This window comes from Poecilia reticulata, linkage group LG17 (assembly GCF_000633615.1).
Source record: "Poecilia reticulata strain Guanapo linkage group LG17, Guppy_female_1.0+MT, whole genome shotgun sequence".
Classification (NCBI taxonomy): Eukaryota; Metazoa; Chordata; class Actinopteri; order Cyprinodontiformes; family Poeciliidae; genus Poecilia; species Poecilia reticulata.
Window position 1 is genome coordinate 11,702,157 of NC_024347.1, and position 22,693 is coordinate 11,724,849.

General features: G+C 39.9%; 3 protein-coding genes across 3 annotated transcripts; 2 read left to right on the forward strand and 1 right to left on the reverse strand.

Moving 5' to 3' along the window:
- LOC103479315 (E3 ubiquitin-protein ligase MARCH2-like) lies at positions 1-6,627 on the forward strand. The gene is made up of 5 exons (XM_008433679.2): positions 1-350; positions 2,329-2,640; positions 2,765-2,960; positions 3,226-3,435; positions 5,230-6,627. The coding sequence occupies exons 2-5, from the start codon at positions 2,456-2,458 to the stop codon at positions 5,383-5,385; spliced, it is 747 nt and encodes a 248-aa protein (XP_008431901.1). The 5' UTR covers positions 1-350; positions 2,329-2,455; the 3' UTR covers positions 5,386-6,627.
- A 1,445-nt stretch (positions 6,628-8,072) lies between these two features.
- On the reverse strand, positions 8,073-15,383 carry LOC103479314 (ras-related protein Rab-11B). The gene is made up of 5 exons (XM_008433678.2): positions 15,150-15,383; positions 12,743-12,938; positions 10,982-11,175; positions 10,810-10,890; positions 8,073-8,807 (listed from the first exon to the last, which is right to left on the reverse strand). The coding sequence occupies exons 1-5, from the start codon at positions 15,187-15,189 to the stop codon at positions 8,662-8,664; spliced, it is 657 nt and encodes a 218-aa protein (XP_008431900.1). The 5' UTR covers positions 15,190-15,383; the 3' UTR covers positions 8,073-8,661.
- A 1,076-nt stretch (positions 15,384-16,459) lies between these two features.
- Positions 16,460-21,802, forward strand: LOC103479313 (mitochondrial import inner membrane translocase subunit TIM44-like). Its single transcript, XM_008433676.2, has 13 exons — positions 16,460-16,566; positions 17,481-17,585; positions 17,801-17,965; positions 18,070-18,150; positions 18,333-18,482; positions 18,715-18,848; positions 19,331-19,416; positions 19,639-19,731; positions 19,844-19,968; positions 20,252-20,302; positions 20,616-20,705; positions 21,146-21,256; positions 21,410-21,802. Exons 1-13 carry the CDS (start codon positions 16,537-16,539, stop codon positions 21,527-21,529), a joined length of 1,341 nt encoding a protein of 446 aa, XP_008431898.1. The 5' UTR covers positions 16,460-16,536; the 3' UTR covers positions 21,530-21,802.
- Positions 21,803-22,693: the final 891 nt, after the last annotated feature.

Here is a 22,693-nt window from a genome sequence, read left to right on the forward strand (position 1 = left end):
GGCTGACTTACTGTATTTATCATTCCGACATCACAAATGTCTGTGAAGGCAGCACGGGGTCACATGACCAGTGCACAGCTGAGGGATGCCGAGGCTTACCCATTGCTAGCCAGCTAGCCCCGTTAGCTGTGTCTGGCGATTCTGRCAGAATCCGGTGGATTTTATTCTACATTTTCTAATCAAATCCAATCCAGTGGCCCGAACTGCCTGTCATGGGGAGGGTACACTGCATATGGTCATCGTCTGTATCCTCTCGTAATGGCAGCTTTTGCTCAGGCTTCATAGTCATAAATCGTAGCTAGGGTTGTCCAGTTAGCTCAAGGCCAAGCGAAGAAAAGGCAGGCCGTCGGGTGAGTACACTTACAGTAAAGTCATATTTTCCACCTTAGTAGCATAATTTTTTTGTCAGCCACATAACATATTTGCTCTATTGTAAACAACTACCCAAACAAAGCATCTGGTTTTTATCGTTTTTTAAATACTTATATTCTTATCGGTTATTACACACCAATGCTACTGTCAGTTGAGCATAATTAACGATGGGTGTGTTATTTATTACGGCCAACCGCTGCATATAAACTCAAAATGTAGATACTAATCGCTCCGATTTATTTTTTTTTCCTCGCCTTTTAGTGTGTTGATAAAGCTTAATGATGGTTTTTTTCTCTCTTAGTATGTCGCATTGAACTGAAGTAAAACCTTACAGTCCTGGTTAGTCTGTCATGAATTGTAGTTAAATGTTTACTTGTTCGATTCCTACAGCATTTTAAGAATGTAATTTTAACGACTAGGAGGTTATTGTAGATAAATTACAGGTTTAAATGTTGTTTTTGACACGGCCACCCAGACCTCAGGAACTCGGTTGAAAAACAAACACTCCCATTACACTGTCAAACATTCCTTATGTGGGTGAAGGCATTAATAGATCTTAAAGCCAGATAGCCCACATTCACTCTCCTGATTCTTGGACAGTTTATGGGTGTTTTTTGTGAGTTAGGGTGGTTTTAATTTTATTCTAGCTTTTTTTTTTTTTTTTTTCTTTTTTTTTTTAAACTCTCATTCAAACTTCTTTTTTAAAACACAAGGATATCTATGAATAATTTTTCCCCCCATTGATCACCTTAAAGACTTTGCCCTAAAAGTAAAAAGAAAAAAAAACGACAGGAATGCATGTTGGAGCCAATTTCCTATTTGCTCAAACTGCATTAGATGTTAATTTAAAAAATGCACGATCAGTGGCTATTTTGGATTTAACTAATACTGGTATTAATTTGAAAGAAAATAATATTTCGATACAGTTTTTTTTCCAAGGAACACACAAGATGAAGATATCCACAGGCTTGTGGATTTCAGTGGGGTTTTTTTTTTTTTTTTTTTACCAGTAGCAGTTTTTGCTATTCTTTTCACAAGGTTTCCCCCCCAGAAAACTTGTTAAGTTCTGCAGTTGGGCACTCGGCAGTCATTCTTCTAGTGACCCGTCATGTTTTTGTGTTAAAAAATGTTTAAACTTGACAGGAAATTTGAAAATATCACTTGATAATTATGTGTTATTGGAAGATTAATATCTGAACACCAACTATGAAGGTTTTTAAAAAATGCAAACATTTTAAAAAGACTCAAATAAATACTAAGCCTGGTGGGGACACAAGTAAAGCCTGGTGGCCCTCCAGGCTTAGAATAGACTGGGGAAACTCTGATTTTCAGACCTTGGATTATTAATTGATTCGTGTTTGTCTGTGGTCAGTGTGTAGCTGTTTAAAGAGAAATCATAGTGGATAAAGTTGTGCTTTTGTGGTCACATTTTTGCTCTTTAGCTGTCAGTTTCTGAGAGTTGTATAAATACATTTTTAATTATTAAGGAAAGCAGGTGCACACAAAAATAAAGAAAAATATTTTGAATCAAAATTGAATGACTGAGAGAGAAACTATTTTTTTTTTTGTGAAGTGCCTGGAGATAACMTGTTTTTGTGAATTGGTGCTATATAGATAAACTGAACTGAATTGAAATCTTCTAGGGCTATGGGTAAGTTTGAGATGAACTGCTTCTGAAATTTAGATTCTGTRTAGATTAGAGAGAAATCACATTAAATTCAAACCTAATCACCCAATTCCTGTTTTCTACTTTTTTCAATATTTAAATTGTAAAATATCATCTTTGTAAAATAATGTTTCCAATTCAAAACCTAAAACCGATGACACTGTAACTGAGTAGTGTGAGTAAAGAAGTGACTAAAAGGCACAAGAGTCTGTCTTTTTTTTTTTTTTTTTTTACATAATCATGTGACGTCTGCTTTTATGTTGTTAATATCCTGGGACTTTTCCCTGTAGGTGGATCAGAGAAGTTTGGGGGATCGAATCTTTCAAATCAAATCCAGTTCAGGATCAGTTCTTCAGTTGAAGCCAGCGCCCGCCGGCCTCTGCCAGTATTTTCATCACTTTCGACCCCAGATGAGCCATGTCTTCGTCAGGGTGCTGCCAGCTCCCCGGATCCCTCTGCGATTATTCTGAGAACACTGAGCCCGATCCCTCTAAGCATTCAGAAGAGTCTGATTCTACTACACAGACCCAGTACGTTGCCAAGGTTACAGCTAAAGATGGCCGCCCACTCTCCACTGTTGTCAAAGCTGTGAGCTTGCAGAGGTGAGTATAAAACTAGMATGTGGCTCCAGAGTGTATCCTGTAAATAAGTGAAATGTGGCTCACATAATTATGATTTTTTTCTTTCCCCCCTTCCCCTCCGATGCGGCCSTGTGTCGGCGCTCAGCGATGTGGGGATGTGTCGGATCTGTCATGAGGGCGCCGGAGGGGAGACGCTGCTCTCACCCTGCGACTGCACTGGTACTCTGGGAAAAGTGCACAAGAGCTGCCTGGAGAAGTGGCTGTCGTCCTCCAACACCAGCTACTGTGAACTTTGTCACACAGAGTTCACCATTGAACGGAGACCACAACCACTGACACAGGTAGGAGGGRCTGAACTAACTGCAGCGATGGATGTGTTTGATATCTTGTTTTGTATGTTTACTAGAAGATGAGTCTCATTTGTTAATTAGCATTGCAGTGCTTTGTCGTCTTCACAGTGAGAACAGATATTTTATAAAACGACCGGTTCACATCACACAGATACATTCGTCAAAGCTYTTCCTTTAGATTTGTATTTTCTAAAYTGATATCGTCTACCACCGCTAAGTTTGAATTGCACCAGTAAGCTCTTCATTTTGCTTTCAGTGGCTGAAGGACCCCGGCCCTCGCAGTGAGAAGCGCACACTGCTGTGTGACATGGCCTGCTTCCTTCTCATCACGCCCCTGGCGGCTATTTCCGGGTGGTTGTGTCTCAGGGGGGCCCAGGACCATCTGCAGCTGAAAAGCAGACTGGAGGCTGTTGGACTTATTGCCCTAACCATCGCCCTCTTCACCATCTACATCCTCTGGACACTGGTAACTACGGCTTTCGCTCGCCACTGTAATTTATATTCTCAGGTCCATCATTATCAACTCATAGCCGTTTTCTTACTCTGTGGTGTTTAAGACAAAAAGAGAAATCTTTATGAAATTTGCTCTTGATTTTAGCTCATATTTTATTAGCTTAGTTCTTTTTTTCTTAAAATCAAAACAGGTCTCTTATAAATGAGATCTTGTAATCCTGTATGAATAAAGGTCATATAAATAATAATAATAAAATAGTGTTGCAAAAGTGGCTGGGGAGAGGGAAGTCTGCCCCCCCTCCCGATGATGGATGGAGTTGCATAATAAGTCCTCTGAATGACAAAGTAAAACAAATTTCTAGATTTTGTCAACAGTACTTTGTAAAATATTTCAAAACCCTTTTTTTCCCATGTTATAGCAACAAGCTTAATTGTATTTTATTAAAAAGAGAATAATACATTTCATTGATTTGTTCTTCTTTCAAAAGTAAATTTAAAAAGTGAGGTATGCATTTGTATTTAACTCCCGTGTGGCTGTACTTTCTAGAGCCACTTGTGTTGCAATTAAGTCTGTTGGTGTCTGTCTCTAAGCAGGCTGCAGTACAAATTTAAATTTTTCACAATCTTCTTTGCAAAATGTCTCAAGCTCAGTCAGATTGGWTGGAAAACATACTTCCACAGATTTTTAATTGTGTTTAGTTCTGAACTTTTACTAGGCCGTTTCTAATGGGCARTTACCTTAATCGAAACCTTTCCATGGTAACGCGGTGGATGTTTAACTCCGTTTAGACGTTTTCCTCGGAGACTGCTTTTTATTTAGCTCCATTCATCTTCCCATCCATACTGACCARTTTTCCTGTCTTTGCTGAACAAAACCTTCCCCTCATCATGATGCTGCCWCCATCATGTCTGAGGTCGGGGACAGTGTGTTCACGGTGTTGTGCAGTGTTAGTTTTCTGCCACACGTAATGTTTTAAATACGGGCAAGGCTGTTTGAATTTGCTCTCAGCTGACCAGATCACATTTCTTCCATGTGTTGGTTGTGTTACATACACAGCTTTTCGCAAAAGCTTTTAAAAATAACTTCTTGTTGTATTCCAACACTGATTTTCTGATTGCCACTCCTCCAAACAGGGCCAGAGTTGTGTATTGCATGACTAATAGTTATTCTGTAAATAGGTTTTCCAATTTGAGCTGTGGATTTCTGCAGTTTTTCTAAATTTATAAAGTGTTAAATTACACATGGATGAACTGAATTTGCTAATTAGCTGCTTTGTGTTTGAGTGAAGGGCTCTAAATATATATGGATACACTGCTTTAGATTTTTATTTAGAAATAAAATCCATCCACTTCACARTTAGTATCTGCTTTATGTTGATCTTTTACATAAAATCCCAACGGGTTACGTTGAAGTTTGTCCTGCAGAAGAGATTGTTCTCCGKTTTTTTTTAAGTGGGGAACTCTTAAAACATGATGAGGGAAGGATAGCAGGACTTTATGTGCAGCTTCTTATCATTCAGAGCTTCCGAGAATCTACATGCCTGAACAGAAATGCATAGCTTGATCAGAAGCCAAATTTCTCCTTCACATCTACTGAACTGGGCGTATAAAAAGCAACCGAGAGAAACTTTGGAAAGCGTACTTGTGAATTCACTTTTAAAAATTAGCCTTCGTCTTTCTTTCTCTGCGTYGCATCCATCATGCTGCGTCTCGAACATCTTTTGTCAGGTTTGTTGACAACGTCTTTTAAKCTCCTTTCACTGTCTGTTGTGGGCCAACCCCCTCTTCTTTGTCGCCCGAYCTCTAGGTGTCGTTTCGGTATCACTGTCAGTTGTACTCAGAGTGGAGGAGGACCAATCAGAAAGTTCGCCTGCTCATGCCCGACATGAAGGGGGCGCACACCACCCAGCGCTCAGTGCCGACCAAGTCGACYAAGAAAATGACTGACGAGACCATCGTATGAGTGCCGGGGCAGCGGCGAGGGAAATAATGCAAATCAAGCTCACACAAGCACTCTAAAAACAAGATTAATCATAGTAATACTGAACTTTTGCACTTCATATGGACGATCCTGAAGGGAAAGGGATGCTTTCTCCTCATGATTCTTTGTTAAAGCACTTGATTAAAAAACAAAACAAACAAAAACAAAACTACGTTATTGGCTGCCCACAAAAAGTGGATTTGGGAGGAACTCATTTCAGAGTGGTGTTAGATTAAAAACTGTGTATTCACCAGAGCTGGGGACGTGAACGAACTGACACTCGGAGAATGAACTAACCAGCCTGACTTTTTATGTCAGTGGCAGAAACTTATAAAATACTAAGACACAAGCTAATGTAGCAGGATATAACTGATTCAGCATGCTACTACAGTATAATAAGAGACATATTCACTACCTATAATTCCCCTATTATGCCCCCTGCACAATGTATTTAGCTGGTTTTAAACCGTGGACGAACAGTAGTTCTGCAAATGGATAGGAACCTAAGAAGATTGACAAAGTCTAGCTGTGAATACTCCTTTTTTTTGTTTGTTTGTTTGTTTGTTTGTTTGACAAGTAGAGGGCGACTGTCGCCTCTATCACTGTCCCTGTCTATAATCTGAAGCTTTTAAGTTTCCAGGTACAGCTTTTACATTGCTTTCTCTAGAGGGAGCGTTAAATCATGTTCCTCCTTGGTCAGTAAAGGGAGACGCGTTGCATCAGTCACACATGTCAAAGGGGGGGGTTGAGGGAGGGGGGTGCTTTGCTGGGAATTGTAGTTCATAAAATGACACTAACTCGCTCTGAAAAAGTGTTGAAGGCATGAAAAGTGTTTACATTCTAATTGGATGATGTCTCTTCTGTTGTCATAAAAGTGCATTAGGAAATGGCCTCACTCCACGTGTAAATGCATCACTCATGAGCTGAGCTGGATAGAAATGGTCTGTGGTAAAATGTCTTAAAAACCACAAGAAATTCAGTAAAAAAAAAAAAAAAACAACACACAATTGCGACCGTGTTCAGATTGATGAGATTGAAGGCATTGGGGAAACGATAGACGTGTGATTTGAGAGCAGTCTGGGGCTCGGCAAAATGCAAAAGAGAAATGTGCTTTGAAATGTCAATCGATGTATACTAAAAGTATTTTTGTGTTACTGTAGTCTTCCTGCTTCATCCCCCTGGAAAGTTGGGTTATTGTGCAATAAAACATGAGGGACTCCTGGACATTGTGTGAACTGGGATTTGCTTACTTGTTTGCGTGAATAAATTGTTTTTTTTTATTGCAGCAGGACAAAAAAAAAAAAAGCCATTTTGAAAAATGTGAAGTCTAAGCACATTTATTCAGTGGAGGGAGTCTAATATTAGGGAATGATGGTGGCATAACCTTGTTTATTCTGTGTATTTTTTTATTTTTATGGAACTTGTCTATTATAGATCCAGTCACTGTGTTCTATGACTTTAGGTGTTTGAAGTTACCGCTAACCAGCTGCTAATATACCCTTGCTAGCCCTTTTACTTCCTACCATCCCGAGCATAAACATTCAGTGGGCCAAACTTTCAATGGGACTTTAACTGGGACGATATTGAAGCAAAGATTAAATTAAGATTGAGCTTTTCTGCAAAAACGTCAGATGAGCCTGGTGTAAAATGGAACGAACGTGCGAAATCTGCCTCATCCCCCCTATTTGGTGTGGTGGAGGATCTGTGGTGTTTGTTAAATTCCTGCCATTATAAACTCTTTAAATACTTAGAGATTTTTTTTAAAAAGATTTTATTGAGCAGTGAGGAGACAAAGGCCAGACATGGGGCGTCAAACTCAGGATAACCGCGTCGAAGAGTCTCAGCACATGGTGTGCACGCTCTAACAACTTAGCCACCCAGTACCATGCTTAATTTTTCAAAAATCTCCCAGACTTAACCAGTAATCTGAAAATGTACTCATCATTTCAATGTATCATAACACAAAACACGAATCTCTAAAGTAATGTATTCCCCATTGAATATATATGCACATAAATTAAAGTTTGGGCTCGTTAAATGTGCGATTATGCAACTGCAGTGGAAGATTGCTTGGAGGCGTTTTACACTTCACAAGGGGAGCCAGCAACTTGGTCTGTGTTGATGCCTTGTAATCAGGCAGTGTGGGAGTTTGAGAAGGGAATTTTTCATTTCTCTTCCTTGTATATTTCTGTGTAATGTTACTATACACAGCTGCTGTTCAGAACACAAAGCAAATATGTCAGTAAAGGTAAAAAAAAAAAAGTATATGGACGATCTGATGCTCTGTTCAATTCAAATACCTTCTGCTACTCAAACATAACTGGTATGTGGGTGAAAGTGAGCTTTTCATTTACTGGGCAACGTTAAACTTTAGGCGGTATCCTGGATATTTTTATTCCTTTTAACAAGTTATTTTTTTTATTGGTCTTGCATAGAAGCAACAAGTTGTTTGGCTGTTTCTTCATTATGCTTCTCAGACAGTTTAACAAAAAACTGCATGAAGTTTGAGGGGGAAAGTAAACACAAAAATACTTTCCAAATTCAATTAGTCGTGAGGTTGAATACTTAAACGAGGACGTTCCTCCCACATTTTCAATCATCGGCTGTCTAGTCTGTAACCTACGTCTGTACTGCTTTTATTTTGTTTTTTTAAAAAGGACACTGCAAAGTAATATTGTAAAATTTATTTCCATGGCATTAATATAATGTATGTGAGCAGACAAGCTATCAAAACAAACCGAACAAAATATATTTTACACAAAAACAAAGTAAGCGTCAGCAGCGTCACAACCACTTTTTGAGATGATGACTGAGGGAGGAAAAGGCCCAAAGACAGGACTGCTGATCCCGGTGAAACTGACAGCATTTCAAACCCAGGCCTTCAGTTTGTGCCAGCAACAGTCTACCAGAGAGATGTCTAGGCATACACGGTCTCAGACAAGGCTATACTGCTACGCTAACATGTTAACTAGCTGGTAGCTGCTCGGGGGGTGGGGGGGAGTGTACCATCAGTCCTGTTTTTGTGCCGCGATGTTTTGACCATACCTGGGTCAGATTACTACTTGAAATCAAACCTCTTCCTTCTATCTGGGACTGATCGCTTTGTGGCTTAATGGAACTGACTTCACTGATTCAAAAAAAAAAAAGTGCAGGCTCTGACTCGACGTGCCCCAGCGTATTCGAAAGCACATCGACACTAGTGGATTTCAGTTAATAATCGGACCGGGTGAGGCAGGACGGGGTTTTTTTCCAGCGGGGTTACAGGTTCTGACAGCACTGCAGCTTGCTCCCCCTCTGGCCGTCCGTGGTCGGAGGGACGCTGATGTCCACCACGTTGTTTCCTGGGGACTCGTCGTGGGCAGATCGCTCAGCAATCTGTTTCTGTGATACAATCCGGTATATTTCTGTTTTCACAAAAAAAAAAAAAAAAAAAAAAACAGGTGATGTTTTAGAAAAGAGTAATCATACACTCTGTTCACACTTGTACCTCTTGCACGCCTAAGATAATAATACAAAGCTAATCTGGAAAGGGAAACTAGATCAGAAAGAGGAAGCCACCATATGCAAAGTTTAAATGTCAGCTTCCTACAGCGGATGAAACAGTGAAATCATACAGTGACAAACATTTGGACCAGCTGGTTTGAGTTATATCAGTAACATCTGAGTACGCTGGGTGCTGGGGAACAAGATTCCCAGTGCTTCAGGAGCCAGACTTTAGGTGTCACCTTAATATACAGTGGCATGGAAAAGTATTTCCCCCCTTTCAGGTGTCTCTTTTTTGGCATACGCATGGGATCATCAAACAAATGTTAATATCAGAGCTTAGTATGTACAAAAAAAGCTGCTTTCCAACAATAATTTAATTCATGAGAACAAAATCCAACTAAAGTGTCCCTCTCATGTGGAAAGTGTAATTGCCTCCTTAACATCAACGTTGAGCTTCTTCCCTTGGCAGCAACAACTGCCATTAAGTGACTATTAGCAGTGAGTTTTATTCATATTGCTGTAGAGGGATTTTTGGCACATTCATCTTTGCACAATTTATTTAATTTATACACATTTTTTAGAGTTTGGACTGTTTAAGGCCATGTCCCAGACTCTCATTCCTTTCTGTCTGCTCAACTCGAGTGTGCTTGAATCGAAAGATATATATATATATATATATCAATGTCTTGCTTGTCATCTCTTCCCAACGGTCTCCATATTGAGTTAATGTTTTTAAAAATCTTGTGCCTAACTTTTTGTTTCGTTTAGGTCTGATTTAAGTGATTTCTTGATTATACAGATCAGGAAGTAATCAGACTAAAACAGCTGGTTTATCTCAATTAACAATTTTTTTTAAACAAGGAACCCTTATTCTGTGCAGGCCGGTTTGGTTCCATTTTTTTACCTTCATAAATAAAACTGCATGTTGCTTATCCTTGTCTGACATTAACATTTCCCACATGATCTTATATGTGACAAAAAAGTAAAAACAGGAAGTCTATAAGACTGACTGAAACATTTTTCCCACATCTCTGAATGTAATGGTTATTATTTTAATAAAAACAAGTGGAGAGAGTTGTCAGCAAGGTAATACAATTACATCTTACACCATGTAGCGCAAATATATTTTTACTTGAGATTTCATAATAAAATCACACATTTCAATGCATTTTATTGGGATTTAATGGACCAATACAAAGTAGGGGATAATTGTGAAGTGGAAAGAAAATAATGTGTAGTTTTCAACCCTTTTTTGCAAATAAAAATGTGTAAAGTTTGGTATATAGAGCTGATCAGCTGTTTTTACTATAATACCCTTAAGCAAAATATAATCACTAAATGTTTAATCCCATTTTGAACATAAATGTAGTTTTTCTGTAAATGCGTCAGAGGCTAAATCACAATTACTAACGTAATAAAAATAAAATTATCCGCTCCCCTCACATTTTCCCATTACTAATATCCTACTGTGTGTCACAATTGAGTTTAAATATATGCATGAATCACAGGGGTATATTTATAGAAGTCAGTGACATGAGAAAATAACTTTTGTTGGCAGTATGAACCATGTTAAAATTTATATCAATAACCAGAATTCAGTCAGAAAACATTAAGCTTCTATATGAAAATGTTCTTTAAAAAGTTCTTTAACATACAAGAGTATTGTTCTAACCCAACAGGAAAATATTAACCCATCTTGATACAACCATTTTTTTTAACCAAATCACAGTTCACTTATCTCTTCAGACTCCAATTTGATTTATTGAAACAGTGGTTACTGCAGTAATTTGTGCAAATACGTCTATAGAGGAATACTGACTGACTTCAGAGCTGATGTGTTAATAAATATGAATCTAGTAAAATRCATTCGTATTGCTCCCTTTCTTCTCTTTACCCTGTTATCATCTGATTATAACATACCTGTAAGAATATTCTTGAAGGCTTCTTCGACGTTTGTGGAGTCCAAGGCTGAGGTTTCTATGAATGACAGATTGTTCTTCTCTGCGGGTTCACACACAAACACATGAAGTTTTACTACTCGACCCATCCAGTGATACCAGCTGTTCCCCAGTGACAGAGACAGCTCGGTTACCTGCAAAGGCTCGCGCCTCATCTGTGGGCACAGCCCTGAGGTGGCGCAGGTCGCTTTTGTTGCCGACCAGCATGATGACGATGTTGTTGTCGGCGTGGTCTCTCAGCTCCTTCAGCCAGCGCTCCACATTCTCGTAGGTTAGGTGTTTAGCTATGTCGTACACTAGCAGCGCCCCCACGGCTCCTCTGTAGTACCTGTGACACATTCAATAGGAAGAGCAACTTAAATCGACGGACTCAGATCTCATAGAGTTTTGSCAAAGCTTCGGTTATTGAATGTGTTCTTTTTTTTCTTCCAATTAAGCTCATTGCTTTCCAAACTTTCACAGTAAGTTTAGTATTCCACTTTCTCCATTTGTAGAATGCACCGGAGTCTTTGAGTTTTTGTTTTGATCTGTTAGGAAAATATTCGACACGCTCACAAAAGCCCAGGGTTGTGAGCCCTGCTGCTCACCCATTGACAGACAGACAGAACTGCCAGGAGTTACTGGAAACAAAGATAAAGTCGGCTGGAGATTGGCATCAGCTCATTTCTCCAAGAATAACCTGACTTGGATCGTAAATTGATCTATAATAATCAAATATTACATAAGAATGAAATGTAAACAGAAAAAAAGCATATAAATCAATCTAATAACCTGTCCTTACCGTAAACTAAGTCAGAATATAAAAGTGAAGGGTACCCCAAATGTAAACAGCAGTACTGTCATAAACAATCCATCCTCTGTGGTCACAGGCCTGAGGTGGCGCAGGTCACTCATTATATTCGTCGCTTATAAAAAAAATGTTGGTAAATTCTGTCTGATCCTTCTTGCCATGTGGCTTTGTTTCAATCAGATTTGAGGACTTTCATTTTTGCAGTCATATAGTCATTTTGCTGAATGTATGACTGCAAATTGTCCAGGCCTATTATCTGGATAACAAGCCTACATCAGCATCTACCCATCATTGTTGGTGTTACATGTTTGCGCTCTCACAGTATGTTGTTACATCAAATGCAGTGCTATTTACCAAGATGCCATGTTGATACCTCAAGTTATAAACATAAAGCATTCTGCCATGTTGTTTGGGATATGACTGTACCAACTTTGCTTTTTTTTAATTTTTCTTATTATCTAAACCGTCCCCATTAACTCCAGCTCTTTGCTTAGGCTTTTTGCTGCATCCAACACATTATCTTTGGATAATGTGGATGGGAAGACATTTCCATTTGTCTTCCCATCCACGTACAGGCCACTTTGAATGCTGACCAGCATCATGATATTAAGGATTGTGTTGTTAGGTAAGAATACTTTTCGTAGCATATGTTAGGTCAGCAGTTTTCAGGGTGAAATTGCTGAAATGTCTCTGCTTGTGGGTCATTTATCTACTGCAGAATGATTGACTTCCTATTGTTTGATTTTTGGTGCTTTCTAGGTTGATGTACGGCAACAACAGCTTCTCTAAATTCATTGTTGCTTTTGTTCCTCCTTGGTATTGTGCTAACAGAAATTAAATGCTGCCAACTGAACCTGCAAACTGACAAAATTTCTCCTTTGCAGAAGTGCACATGCTGGCCAGTGATCAGTTACTTGCTACAACTAGACGCCGTTTTTGAAGCCTGTCTGGTTGTTTGTGTGGGTCAGCTAACATTCCAGTTAGTTGAATCATTCTGATCTCAGAGTTGTACGCCGGTTGTGACTGCCATGGTGCAATATTTCCCCCACACTGCAGGTGTTGCAAGACTGGAAGATTTGCAATCACAGCACAAACACAGACTTACGCCGAAGTGATGGCTCTGTAGCGTTCCTGTCCTGCTGTATCCCAGATCTGAGCCTTTATCGTCTTGCCGTCCACCTGGATGCTGCGTGTGGCGAACTCCACCCCGATGGTGCTCTTGCTCTCGAGGTTGAACTCGTTCCGTGTAAATCTGGACAGCAGGTTGCTCTTCCCAACACCTGAGTCTCCAATTAACACGACTGTGGAGGAAAAGAAGAGCGCGCAAGTCAATGTTGCGATGTTAAATCAAAGAAGACTTTGAACGTTCCTGTCGACACTGAAGTGGGTCATACTGATCTCTCTAGGCACTTTTATGAATGGGAACTTCAAATAGGAAGACAAAACACCGGATAAAGAGATTTCTTGACTTTTGAATGCAGAATTCGATCTGGTTTGATTTTTCTTTAGCAGGCATTATTTATTCTTACAGTCTAAGACTCTACAAGTATGATCTGAAGTGATAAGCGGAAGTAAACATAGCCCGTGACATTCCCGATGGTATGAAATATAGTGTCTTGCAAAAACTACTCTTCACAACCCCATTAACTTTTTTGAATGTTGCATCCATAGACTTCAGAGTATTTAGGAAGGATTTGGGGAACAGATCAAAACAAAGTAGCATTGATCATTTCCCTTTCGTTTAAAAACTGTTAAGGGAAATTAAATACATTTTTGAGCCTCCTATCAATCTAATACCCCTAAATAAAATCCTGGGACTATATTTCGCTCTCGAAGTTACCTACTTAGTACAATCCACCTGTTTTTCTATTATGAGGTTTTCTAAGGATCTAAGGATGAACAAATCAATATCATGACACCCAAGGAAAGCAGCAGGTAGCTCAGGGATAAAACTGTTGAGAAGCTCAGAGAAATAACATCAGTGTTTGCACATTCCACCAATGAAAATGGAAAGAGCATGGCACAACTACAAACCTACCAAGACATGACCATCATCAGCCTGAACAGAACCCCATCGTCACCAAATAGTCTTAAGTAGACAAGCAGCCGAAAGACCCGTAGCAACTCTGGAGGAGCTGCAGAGATTCACAACTCAGGTGGAAGAATACTGCTTGTAATTTCGCACAAGCCATGTAGGGGACAGGCATAAAATGTGGAAGAGGATGTTTTGGTTCGATGGGTCTGAAACTGAACTCTACGGTCTGCAACAAAAACAAACACTTCACCACGAGTTGTAGCTTCTAGCTGGATGCTCTTTGTCAGGACAGAGAAGACAGTCATAAAGACTGAAGTTGACTGAAATGACTCCAATGGAATCTGACTTGAGGTGTGTGCAAAGCTGGTAGAGGCATGAAAGACTTGCAGTAGTGGTCACAGCAATATGATTTTTAAATGTCTATCATTCAAATCCCAATAAAACACATGCAAGTTTCTAGGTGTAAGGTGATTTCGGGATTTTAAACGATCAACAGTCTCTGTTGTTCACCCATTGTCCTATGCTGCTGCAGTCTAATGAGGGTGACTGATTGAGCAGATGGTTCTCATACAGCAGCAGCAGAGGTGGAGCCTTTTTGTTTTCCCCTACTTCCTCAACAAAAGGAAACGTAGCCCAACTTTGTTCTCCCCGTTGGCTTCGGCCGGTCCGGGACTGCAGGAAGCTGATAACACGCTTCATCAAACCCTGAATCGACAGTTTCAGGCCGCCTTGCCCTTCCTGTTTCGGACGGGCTATAAGGCTCGGGCAGGGAGAGAAAACACAAGGAGGGGGGGAGAAGGAGGGGGAGAGACTCCTCGCCTCCGGCAGATGCTCTATTCATCCCACAGAGGATACTTTGTTACATCTAAATGGTCTTTCTGGCTTATACAAGCCCGGGATGTTAATGTGCCACAGGAGCTGATATCAGGATCAAAGAGTCCATTCTGGACCCAAAAACGAGGTGGGGACCTGGGTCTGGTGCCGCTTCAGGCTCGGTGACACCCTTTCAGGCCTAATGACTGTCAGAATAACAGAAATGAAAATAGAAGGAAGTTTTGCGCCGGTGCATCTGCAGTGAGTCCTCCTCATGTTGGGAATGAGTGTGCTATTGATCAGCAAAAGGTAAAGGCCAGCAGGCCTGAATACATCTGAACGGGAGAAGTAAAGAGAAAGCATCCAGTGTTGCTAAACAATACATCTAACCTCATGTATGAGACGATGAACGTTTATTTTAAAAAGCTTTAGTGCGGATCTGGCTGCGCATTAATTACCCAATAAATATAGCTGCAGGCTCAGTAATGTCACAGCATTCTGTTGTAATAACAGCAACCGATTGTCATCAGCGCAGCTCAGCGACAATAAGGGGAAAATTCACAATCGTCCGTAAAACGCCGCTTTGTCTGGTGCGTAAGAAGCCAATCTATGCATCTTTTCTACCCTTTATGTATAAAATAAAATACAAATAATTTCTTTTTACCTTTGAACAAAAAATCGTATTCGTCGTCTCGGTTCCCCATTCTAGACGAGGCCGCTCCAGCGCTTGTCTCCGGAAGAGGATGAGTGGACGCTGTGGGTGTGGATGGTCGCTATATGCCAGAAAAATAAGGTAAAGATTTGTGCTCAGACTCTGCGCCAGTGTCGGCTGTCAAGGCGAGAGCTGGTCGCAGAAAAGGGGGAGAGAGCTCCMAACTCTGCAGAGGGAGGGGAGGAGTCCCTGCAGTTYAAATTCCTTCCTGAGGGAGGCGCTCCTCACCGGCATGCCACCAGATACCTGTCACTCATCTGGTTCACCCGCAATCAAAACACGTCATTTATTSATACCAGAGACAAAATAAAGTCATTTCTGAAATGACTTTATTATTTTATGAAAWKAYAATTTMATAATCTGATSTATGCACAGAGTGAACTTATAATAAAAATAGCAAACCATTCAGATTGCATTTAAATTTCGGRATATATGMAAAASAATTAGRTGAACAGTCTCCTAATAAAGACTAAATAAAGTGTCGGACATTTATTTATAATTGTGAGGGAAATATGTGTAATCTCTGATAGCCTTTCAAATTGAATTTGGATTTCAGACATTAATGTCTTCAATCTGAAACCTCAGTGGCTGCTGTACTTGCTGCAGATCTTTTGCGGTCAGTCAAAACATTTTTGACCATATGCTTCTTCAGAAATTCACTCAGTCACTCACTCTGAATGGCGTTAAACCGGYCAGGACATGTTTCAGTATACTTCTTCTTTTCTTTTTTATGTATATATTTATATACCTGCCATGTACTCAAACAAAAAAAAAAAAATCAGTATTTGATACTTTTGTGCAACCAAATTAAAGCAGAACATAAATATGAATGGGGTTTTGTCCTTACCTACTACAGGATAATAAGTGCAACAATTAATCAAATTTAATGTTTTGATTAATTAATGACTAATATAAAAATGAAAACAAATAAACGTTTGMATAATCTAAWGAAACTGTCATTTAAAGAATTGTGGATAGTGTCCTACGGAATGAGTTTTAGTATCATGGACACTTTTCTCTATTATTAGAAGAGTTTACGCAGCCTGCATTGTTTAACACTGGTGTATTTTCTCTCCTCCATTTTTTTTTCTCAAAACAATCTTCCTCCATTCTTTTCAGAATATCTCCAAATTGCGTTATAGTAGCTGGTGGGAATATTGGTGCTATGCAGATAGGAAACTGCATGTCTTAATTTTAGGTGGGATTGTCCCTTTAATCAGGGTGAGTTACTTGGCTCCGCCCCCTGTTCACTTCCCGTCCTCCTATTGGTCAGGTGGAATGTCGGTTCAGACAGCGAAGACGCACCAGGATGCACGTGCTTCCCTGATTGAACATCAAGATGGCAGCGTCCGTGTGTCGGTGTTACGAGGTTAGACCCCATTCATGCCCTTCATTACAGCTCTCAGACTTGAAACGCTATTTTATTAAAACGAGTTTAACTCCGGTGTGTTTGAGTCAGTTTTGTCACMTTCATTCATGAGAACAAGGTTTTATAAATCTTAGTTGGAGTACGTTATGACCGTTAAAAGGCCTTGTTGCATCAGAATCATCGCCGTTAAATCTGTTACCGCTTAATAACGTAAGCTAGGTTTTTAGTAAATTTGGTTATTGTGCTTTGCCCGGGTTAGGCTGTTTTGAAAGGGAGTCTGTAAAAAAATCAATAATACATTGTGGGTAGTTTTAAACCATAGTATGGGCTGGAGCAGAACAAGAACGGCTGCATGTTTACTACAATAATGTTGCCATAGCAGAATCGGAGAGAAGCTGAGTAATAAAAAGGTCTGAAACACATTCTACATGACGACCCCAGAGACTGAAAATTCTTTACATTTTTATTGACAAAATGATGCTCTCTAGGTGAAAGAGTTCAGTCTTATTTTTAAACACATGCATATTTTCCTTCCACTTCAGAATTATGCACTATGTTGGGTTGGTCTTATGTAAAAGCCCAATCAAAATTATTAAAGTTTGTTGTTGTAGCGTGACRGTGTGTCGTAAGGCTTAAAATGTTTGTGGTGGGAGTAAAAACAACAGTGGTCTGTGCAACCAGAAAGGTAGGAGGGGAGGGGAATCATGCATAATGAAGTAATACATTTTAAAATAAATTATTGCTGTATAAGGAATGATGTATTGAATCTTTCTCAAAAATCTTACAAGATTTTCTCTTGGACTGTTGGTGTTGCTTTCCCCTGTACTCTGTTGAGACTCAGCAATTATACAGAAACTTGTTTGACCCGTCGCTGACATGGACTGCCTTACCTTACTGCTGTTTTTTGATTGCAGCTGATTGGCAGGAATGCCATGGCTCTCTGCACACGTTCTGTGGTCTCTGCTACATGGAAAGGAGATGCCTATAGGTTACGCAGGAGCCCGGCTGCAGCTGCGCAGGTACACACTAACAATCATTTACATATGATCCACTTTTGGGGATTTTATTGAAATAATCAGTAGTTAGTATATTTTTGGTTGTACACTGTTTTCATTTGTCTTCCATTGCCGATTTTGTGTTTTGGATGCCTGTAGATTTCTGGATCCCTGTATTATTATTACTATTTTTTTACATACTAATATTTTGCGTAACGTTTTTCCGTTTCTCTGTTCAGGTCCGGTATTCTTCAGGACGGAAAGGTTTTTTGGGGGAGTTTGTTGATAGTCTTCGACAGGAGTTCAGTAAGAACCAGGAGATGAAGGATAACATCAAGAAGTTCAGGGAAGAGGCCAAGAAGCTGGAAGAGTCCGACGCCCTGCAGCAGGCCCGCAGGAAATATGTAAGGGAGTCGCCTGGCTTCTGGTGTGTCGGTCTACATTAAAACTGATTATTGTTGGTAAAAACCCTTTGACTGAATGCTGCGAAAACTCTTTGTTTTATTAGAAATCTATAGAGGCAGAGACGGTAAAGACTTCTGAGGTGTTTAAGAAGACMTTTGGCTCTCTGTCAGACACTGTCAAAGAGGTGAGGTGTTTGATTGGATCTAAACAGAAAGCACTAAAGAGTGGTTACTGGATTTTTAATGTATTTTTTTTTGGAAGGATTCATTCCCTGTTGTGAATTCACCTTACATATTTCACATTTATTCAGTGGACATCCATTTGAATTCTTTCTTTTACTGTTTTTTGTTTTTGTGCGCGCTTAAGGGTCTAGAGGAGGTGACTCGTACGGATATAGGAAAGAAGATCAAAGAAGGCGTGGAAGAGGCAGCGAGGACAGCCATGCACTCTGCAGAGTCCGTGTCTAAGGGTGGAGAGAAACTGGGCCGGACCAGCGCCTTCAAGGCCATCTCACAGGTCAGGAGAATAGACATCTCTCTAAATTTCTTCTTTTAAAATGCAGCATTTGAWTAGCAATACTCTTCACTCAGTTGCAGATAAATAACAATCCTTTCCTGACACATATGTCTGAAGTCCTTGTTTGCTTTTCCTTTATTCCTGATTTTTATCTGAAGCTCTGCTTTTAACATGCTGATGAACTTTCATGCTTCCCAGCTCAAAACGTTTAAAACCGCTGCTTCCTCTGCAGGGCGTCGAGTCCATGAAGAAGGAGATAGACGTCGGGGACGCCGGCCCCTACAGAGCTCCTGCTCAGCTGAGGATGAGAAGTGATTTTTCATTTAAAGGGGCAGACAGTGACAGCAGAGTGTTTGAGGCCAATGAGTAAGTAGCTGCTAAAAAGAAAAGAAAAATCTCTGTTCTCTACATTGATAAACAATGCATGAAGTCTTGCAAAAATGTGTATTTAGTTGTTGTTTTTTTACATTTCATCCTGTTAATACATATGGATGATATAGGTGAAACATAAAGTATGAATGAAAATTTTTTTTCAGATGAAAATCTGAAAATTGTGGCTTGTATTTGTATTGATTCCCATTTACTTCATTAAAAGCAAATATAAGCCAGTGAAATCACAAGGTTCTTCAACCTTCAAAATGTCCCAAAATCTTTAGGCCTTAAATACATCCAGAATGTCCAATCTAGGTTTTAAATTACTTCTACTCATTTAAGACTTTTAATSTTCKAGCAATAAACCAGTTTCAGTTTCCCTGTTATGTTTCCACCACTCGCTTWTAAGTAAGTGTATATTTTATGARGTTTGTTTCCATATGATTAAAAATTCCACGTTTGTTTTTACGATGTAGAGAAGCTCTGGGTGTGGTTCTGCATAAGGATTCAAAGTGGTACCAGCAGTGGAAGGACTTCAAGGACAATAATATGGTCTTTAACCGTAAGTTGCTTCCAAATAATAAACTATTTATGTCCTTAATGTMCTTCTGCTTAATCTGCAGACATGCCTTCTCAGTTGGAGACAGCAGAGGGCAGCAGATAGCTTTATAAGTGCATGCCCCTTTAGATGTTTTTGATGAATACAACTGCTGCCTTTATTATCAAAAACACTTCATTTTTATAAGAAAAGTCCAACTCTCATTTCTTTTTCCTTTGAGCTCAGGATTCTTTGAGATGAAGATGAAATATGATGAAAGTGACAACGCTCTCATCAGAGCATCCAGAGCCATGACTGACAGAGTTACCGACTTTTTAGGTAACTCTCCATCATGTCCACCTTTTTATATATTCAGACCTACAAATTTCATTTATAGCATACCAGTGCTGTTTTTGTCAATGTTGCTGATGGCGTTGACCTGCGTTTCTAGGTGGCCTTTTCTCGAAGACAGAAATGTCAGAAGTGCTGACAGAGATCCTGAAGATAGATCCCAAGTTTGACAAGGACACTTTCCTCAAGCAGTGTGAGAAAGACTTCATCCCAAACATCCTGGAGGTAATGGGAGCCACCAGTTTTTGTTTGTCGTTTATTCCTCAAATCCTTCTTTTCTTTTATCCGTTCCCTGTCGTTTTTCATTCCTTTGCTTCCTGATACAACCTGGCTCAGTTATGGGRAACAAATGAGTTAAAGTAAGATAAACAWAGCAGGTTGGAGTTTAAATTTAAATCTGTAGATGATTTTTAAACAGAGAAAGATAAAACCTGAGTCTCAGAAATATCAAAGCACAAGTAAGTGAAGCATTTTCCTACAGCTCACCCATGAATTGTGTCCTCTGCAGGCTATGGTCCGTGGAGAGCTGGATGTGTTAAAGGACTGGTGCTATGAAGCTGTAAGTTATTCAGCAGCCACATGAACATTTATCTTTAATTATTTTTTTAAGCTCTGATTAATTTAATTTAAAGGCGATGCTCCACGTAACAAGGGTGGAAGTGATTTTTAGGTGAAAGAAAACAAATATAAATCAGTTTTTGCTGCATGACAGAGTTATGTATCTGGTGCATTTTCCAAAGTAATTTTTCCAAACCTTTTTAAATGCATACCACCCTTTTTAGAAATGTACAGCATGACAATGAGCTGGCATGTTGATCTGCCTTCAGGTATTATGTGTGAAGTGTTGTTTCATCCTTTGTTCTTCCTCTCAGACATACAGACAGCTGGCTCATCCCATCCAGCAGGCCAAGGCTCTGGGCCTTCTCTTTCAGTCCAAAGTTCTCGACATTGATAACATAGATGTAAGTTCTGCTACAACCTGTTAGTACTATCGCTTACAGCCATGGAGATTTCCCAACATCCAGTGCAGTATCTTCTTATTTTCTTGCAAAAGTAGTCACATTTTTCTAGTTCAGCACTCCTTCTTAATTCACCTCCTCAACATACCGATTGGCGAATTGGTGAATGCAGAAATGAAATCCATGCAGGGTTAGAAACACCTCTACCACAGACGAAAAATCACACAAGTTCAGAGCATGTAAGTCGGTAGCTGATCTTCAAATGAGTGCATGTTCCAGCAATTTCACTCCAATGCTCARAAATGACATATCCTCTTCAATTAATATATGGCAGCATGGGTTAGGTTTGAAAAGTTGAACCTCCCACATCGGAGAAACCAAAAGACTTTAAATCAGCTGTTCCTCCTGTGAGCCTCTTGTTTTGGCCTCTTTGTGTGTGTTAGTTGGCGATGGGTAAGCTGATGGACCAGGGCCCGGTGCTGATCATTACCTTCCAGGCTCAGGTCGTCATGGTGGTCCGCAGCCCAAAAGGAGACGTCGTGGAAGGCGATCCGGTCAGTGAACTTCAAATTTACTGCAGATTTGAAACAGCACTATGTGTTAATAGTTAATTTGAAACCACAAAATGTCACATTCAATTATACTAGAAGACACGGTGAAAGAAAATTGAAAAACTGTTTGACATTAAACGCCTCTGCCCTCCACAGGAGAAAGTGATGAGGATGATGCACGTGTGGGCCCTGTGTCGGGACCAGGAGGAGCTGAACCCCAACGCAGCCTGGAGGCTGTTGGACATCTCYGCCTCCAGCACAGAGCAGATCCTCTAATAGGAGGTTACAGGGGACGCAGGTGAGCGTCTCCTCTGTTGGACAAACTGTAAAGGAGGGCAGAGGACACAAACGCTGGGCTTTAATYGGCTCCGGAGCAGAGCAAAACCCCTTCTCCTCTGTGCCGACTTTCCAGAAGATTCATGTGCACATGTACATAGTTRATGCTCGATCATTCGCTGGAATCTGCATCCTGACTTGAACTTCGATCTTGCTTGCTGTTCTTCACAGTGCTTGGATGGACAGAGATATAAGTAAAGCACCTAAACCTTCTTGTTATTAATGTCTTTTAAAACACAGAATCACGATACTGAAGCCTTCATCCTGTGCTGCTCCTCTTCCATACTAGTGGCAAGATTCAGAAAGATCCTGTCTTGTAGGTGGAAAAAGTGGACCTTCATCTTTTACGYCTGCTGAAGTCTTGAGAGGTGTCAAAGTGTTAATATATTTTTATCACTTTTCTTTTTGAACATTGGAGGCACAGTGCAAGCAGCTTCAAATTTGCATTTGTGGCTACAAACTCGACAYACCGTGGCACAGTGGAAATGTTCTTCACACCATTAACACTGAAGTTCTGATTTTTGGCAGAAACTAGAGATGCACCCATCAGACGTTTGTGGYAATTTTTGCTGAATTTGGTTTTTCTTYAAGGTTTAGAACAAGATTCAGAAATTATGATTTTTGTACCATTCCTGCCTTGAGCAATCAGTTATTTACATTGAGGGCAAAGGTGACAACGTGCAACTGAATGATACAGAWGTTCCTCCAAAAAAATTGGTATGGCCCATTATTGCTAAACTGAAAACATACTTCTGAAGTTTACCAGTTCGTATTAGTACTTACCCTACCTAAACAGCACTTCCATGTGTATTTCCTAGACCTAGAGAATGTAGATCCTAACCTTACTTGAGAATTTGTAAGAAACTGCCAACATTTCCAAATCATGCTCATAGAAATTTATATTTGCTTTTATTAGTTCAGCCTTCCTGTTACCCGCTGAAAGTCTTGCTCTCTCTCACTCTGTCGCAGCATGAAAGGACCACAGACGTGTCTCGACCTGTCGCTGAACTTTGCTTTCTTTCTAATGGTTTCTTACATTTTGTTTGTTTAAAATTAAGTGCTTCTCTTTTTCTGACTTCATTTTAAGCACACCACTGAAAATAA

Excerpts from the sequence above, each read along its gene's own strand:
- LOC103479314 (XM_008433678.2), bottom strand. The coding sequence starts at position 15,189 with ATGGGGAACCGAGACGACGAATACGATTTTTTGTTCAAAG. Across the intron at positions 12,939-15,149 it reads ATACGATTTTTTGTTCAAAG|TCGTGTTAATTGGAGACTCA; the intron begins GTAAAAAGAAAT and ends TTTCCTCCACAG. Across the intron at positions 10,891-10,981 it reads TGAGGCGCGAGCCTTTGCAG|AGAAGAACAATCTGTCATTC; the intron begins GTAACCGAGCTG and ends GTGAACCCGCAG.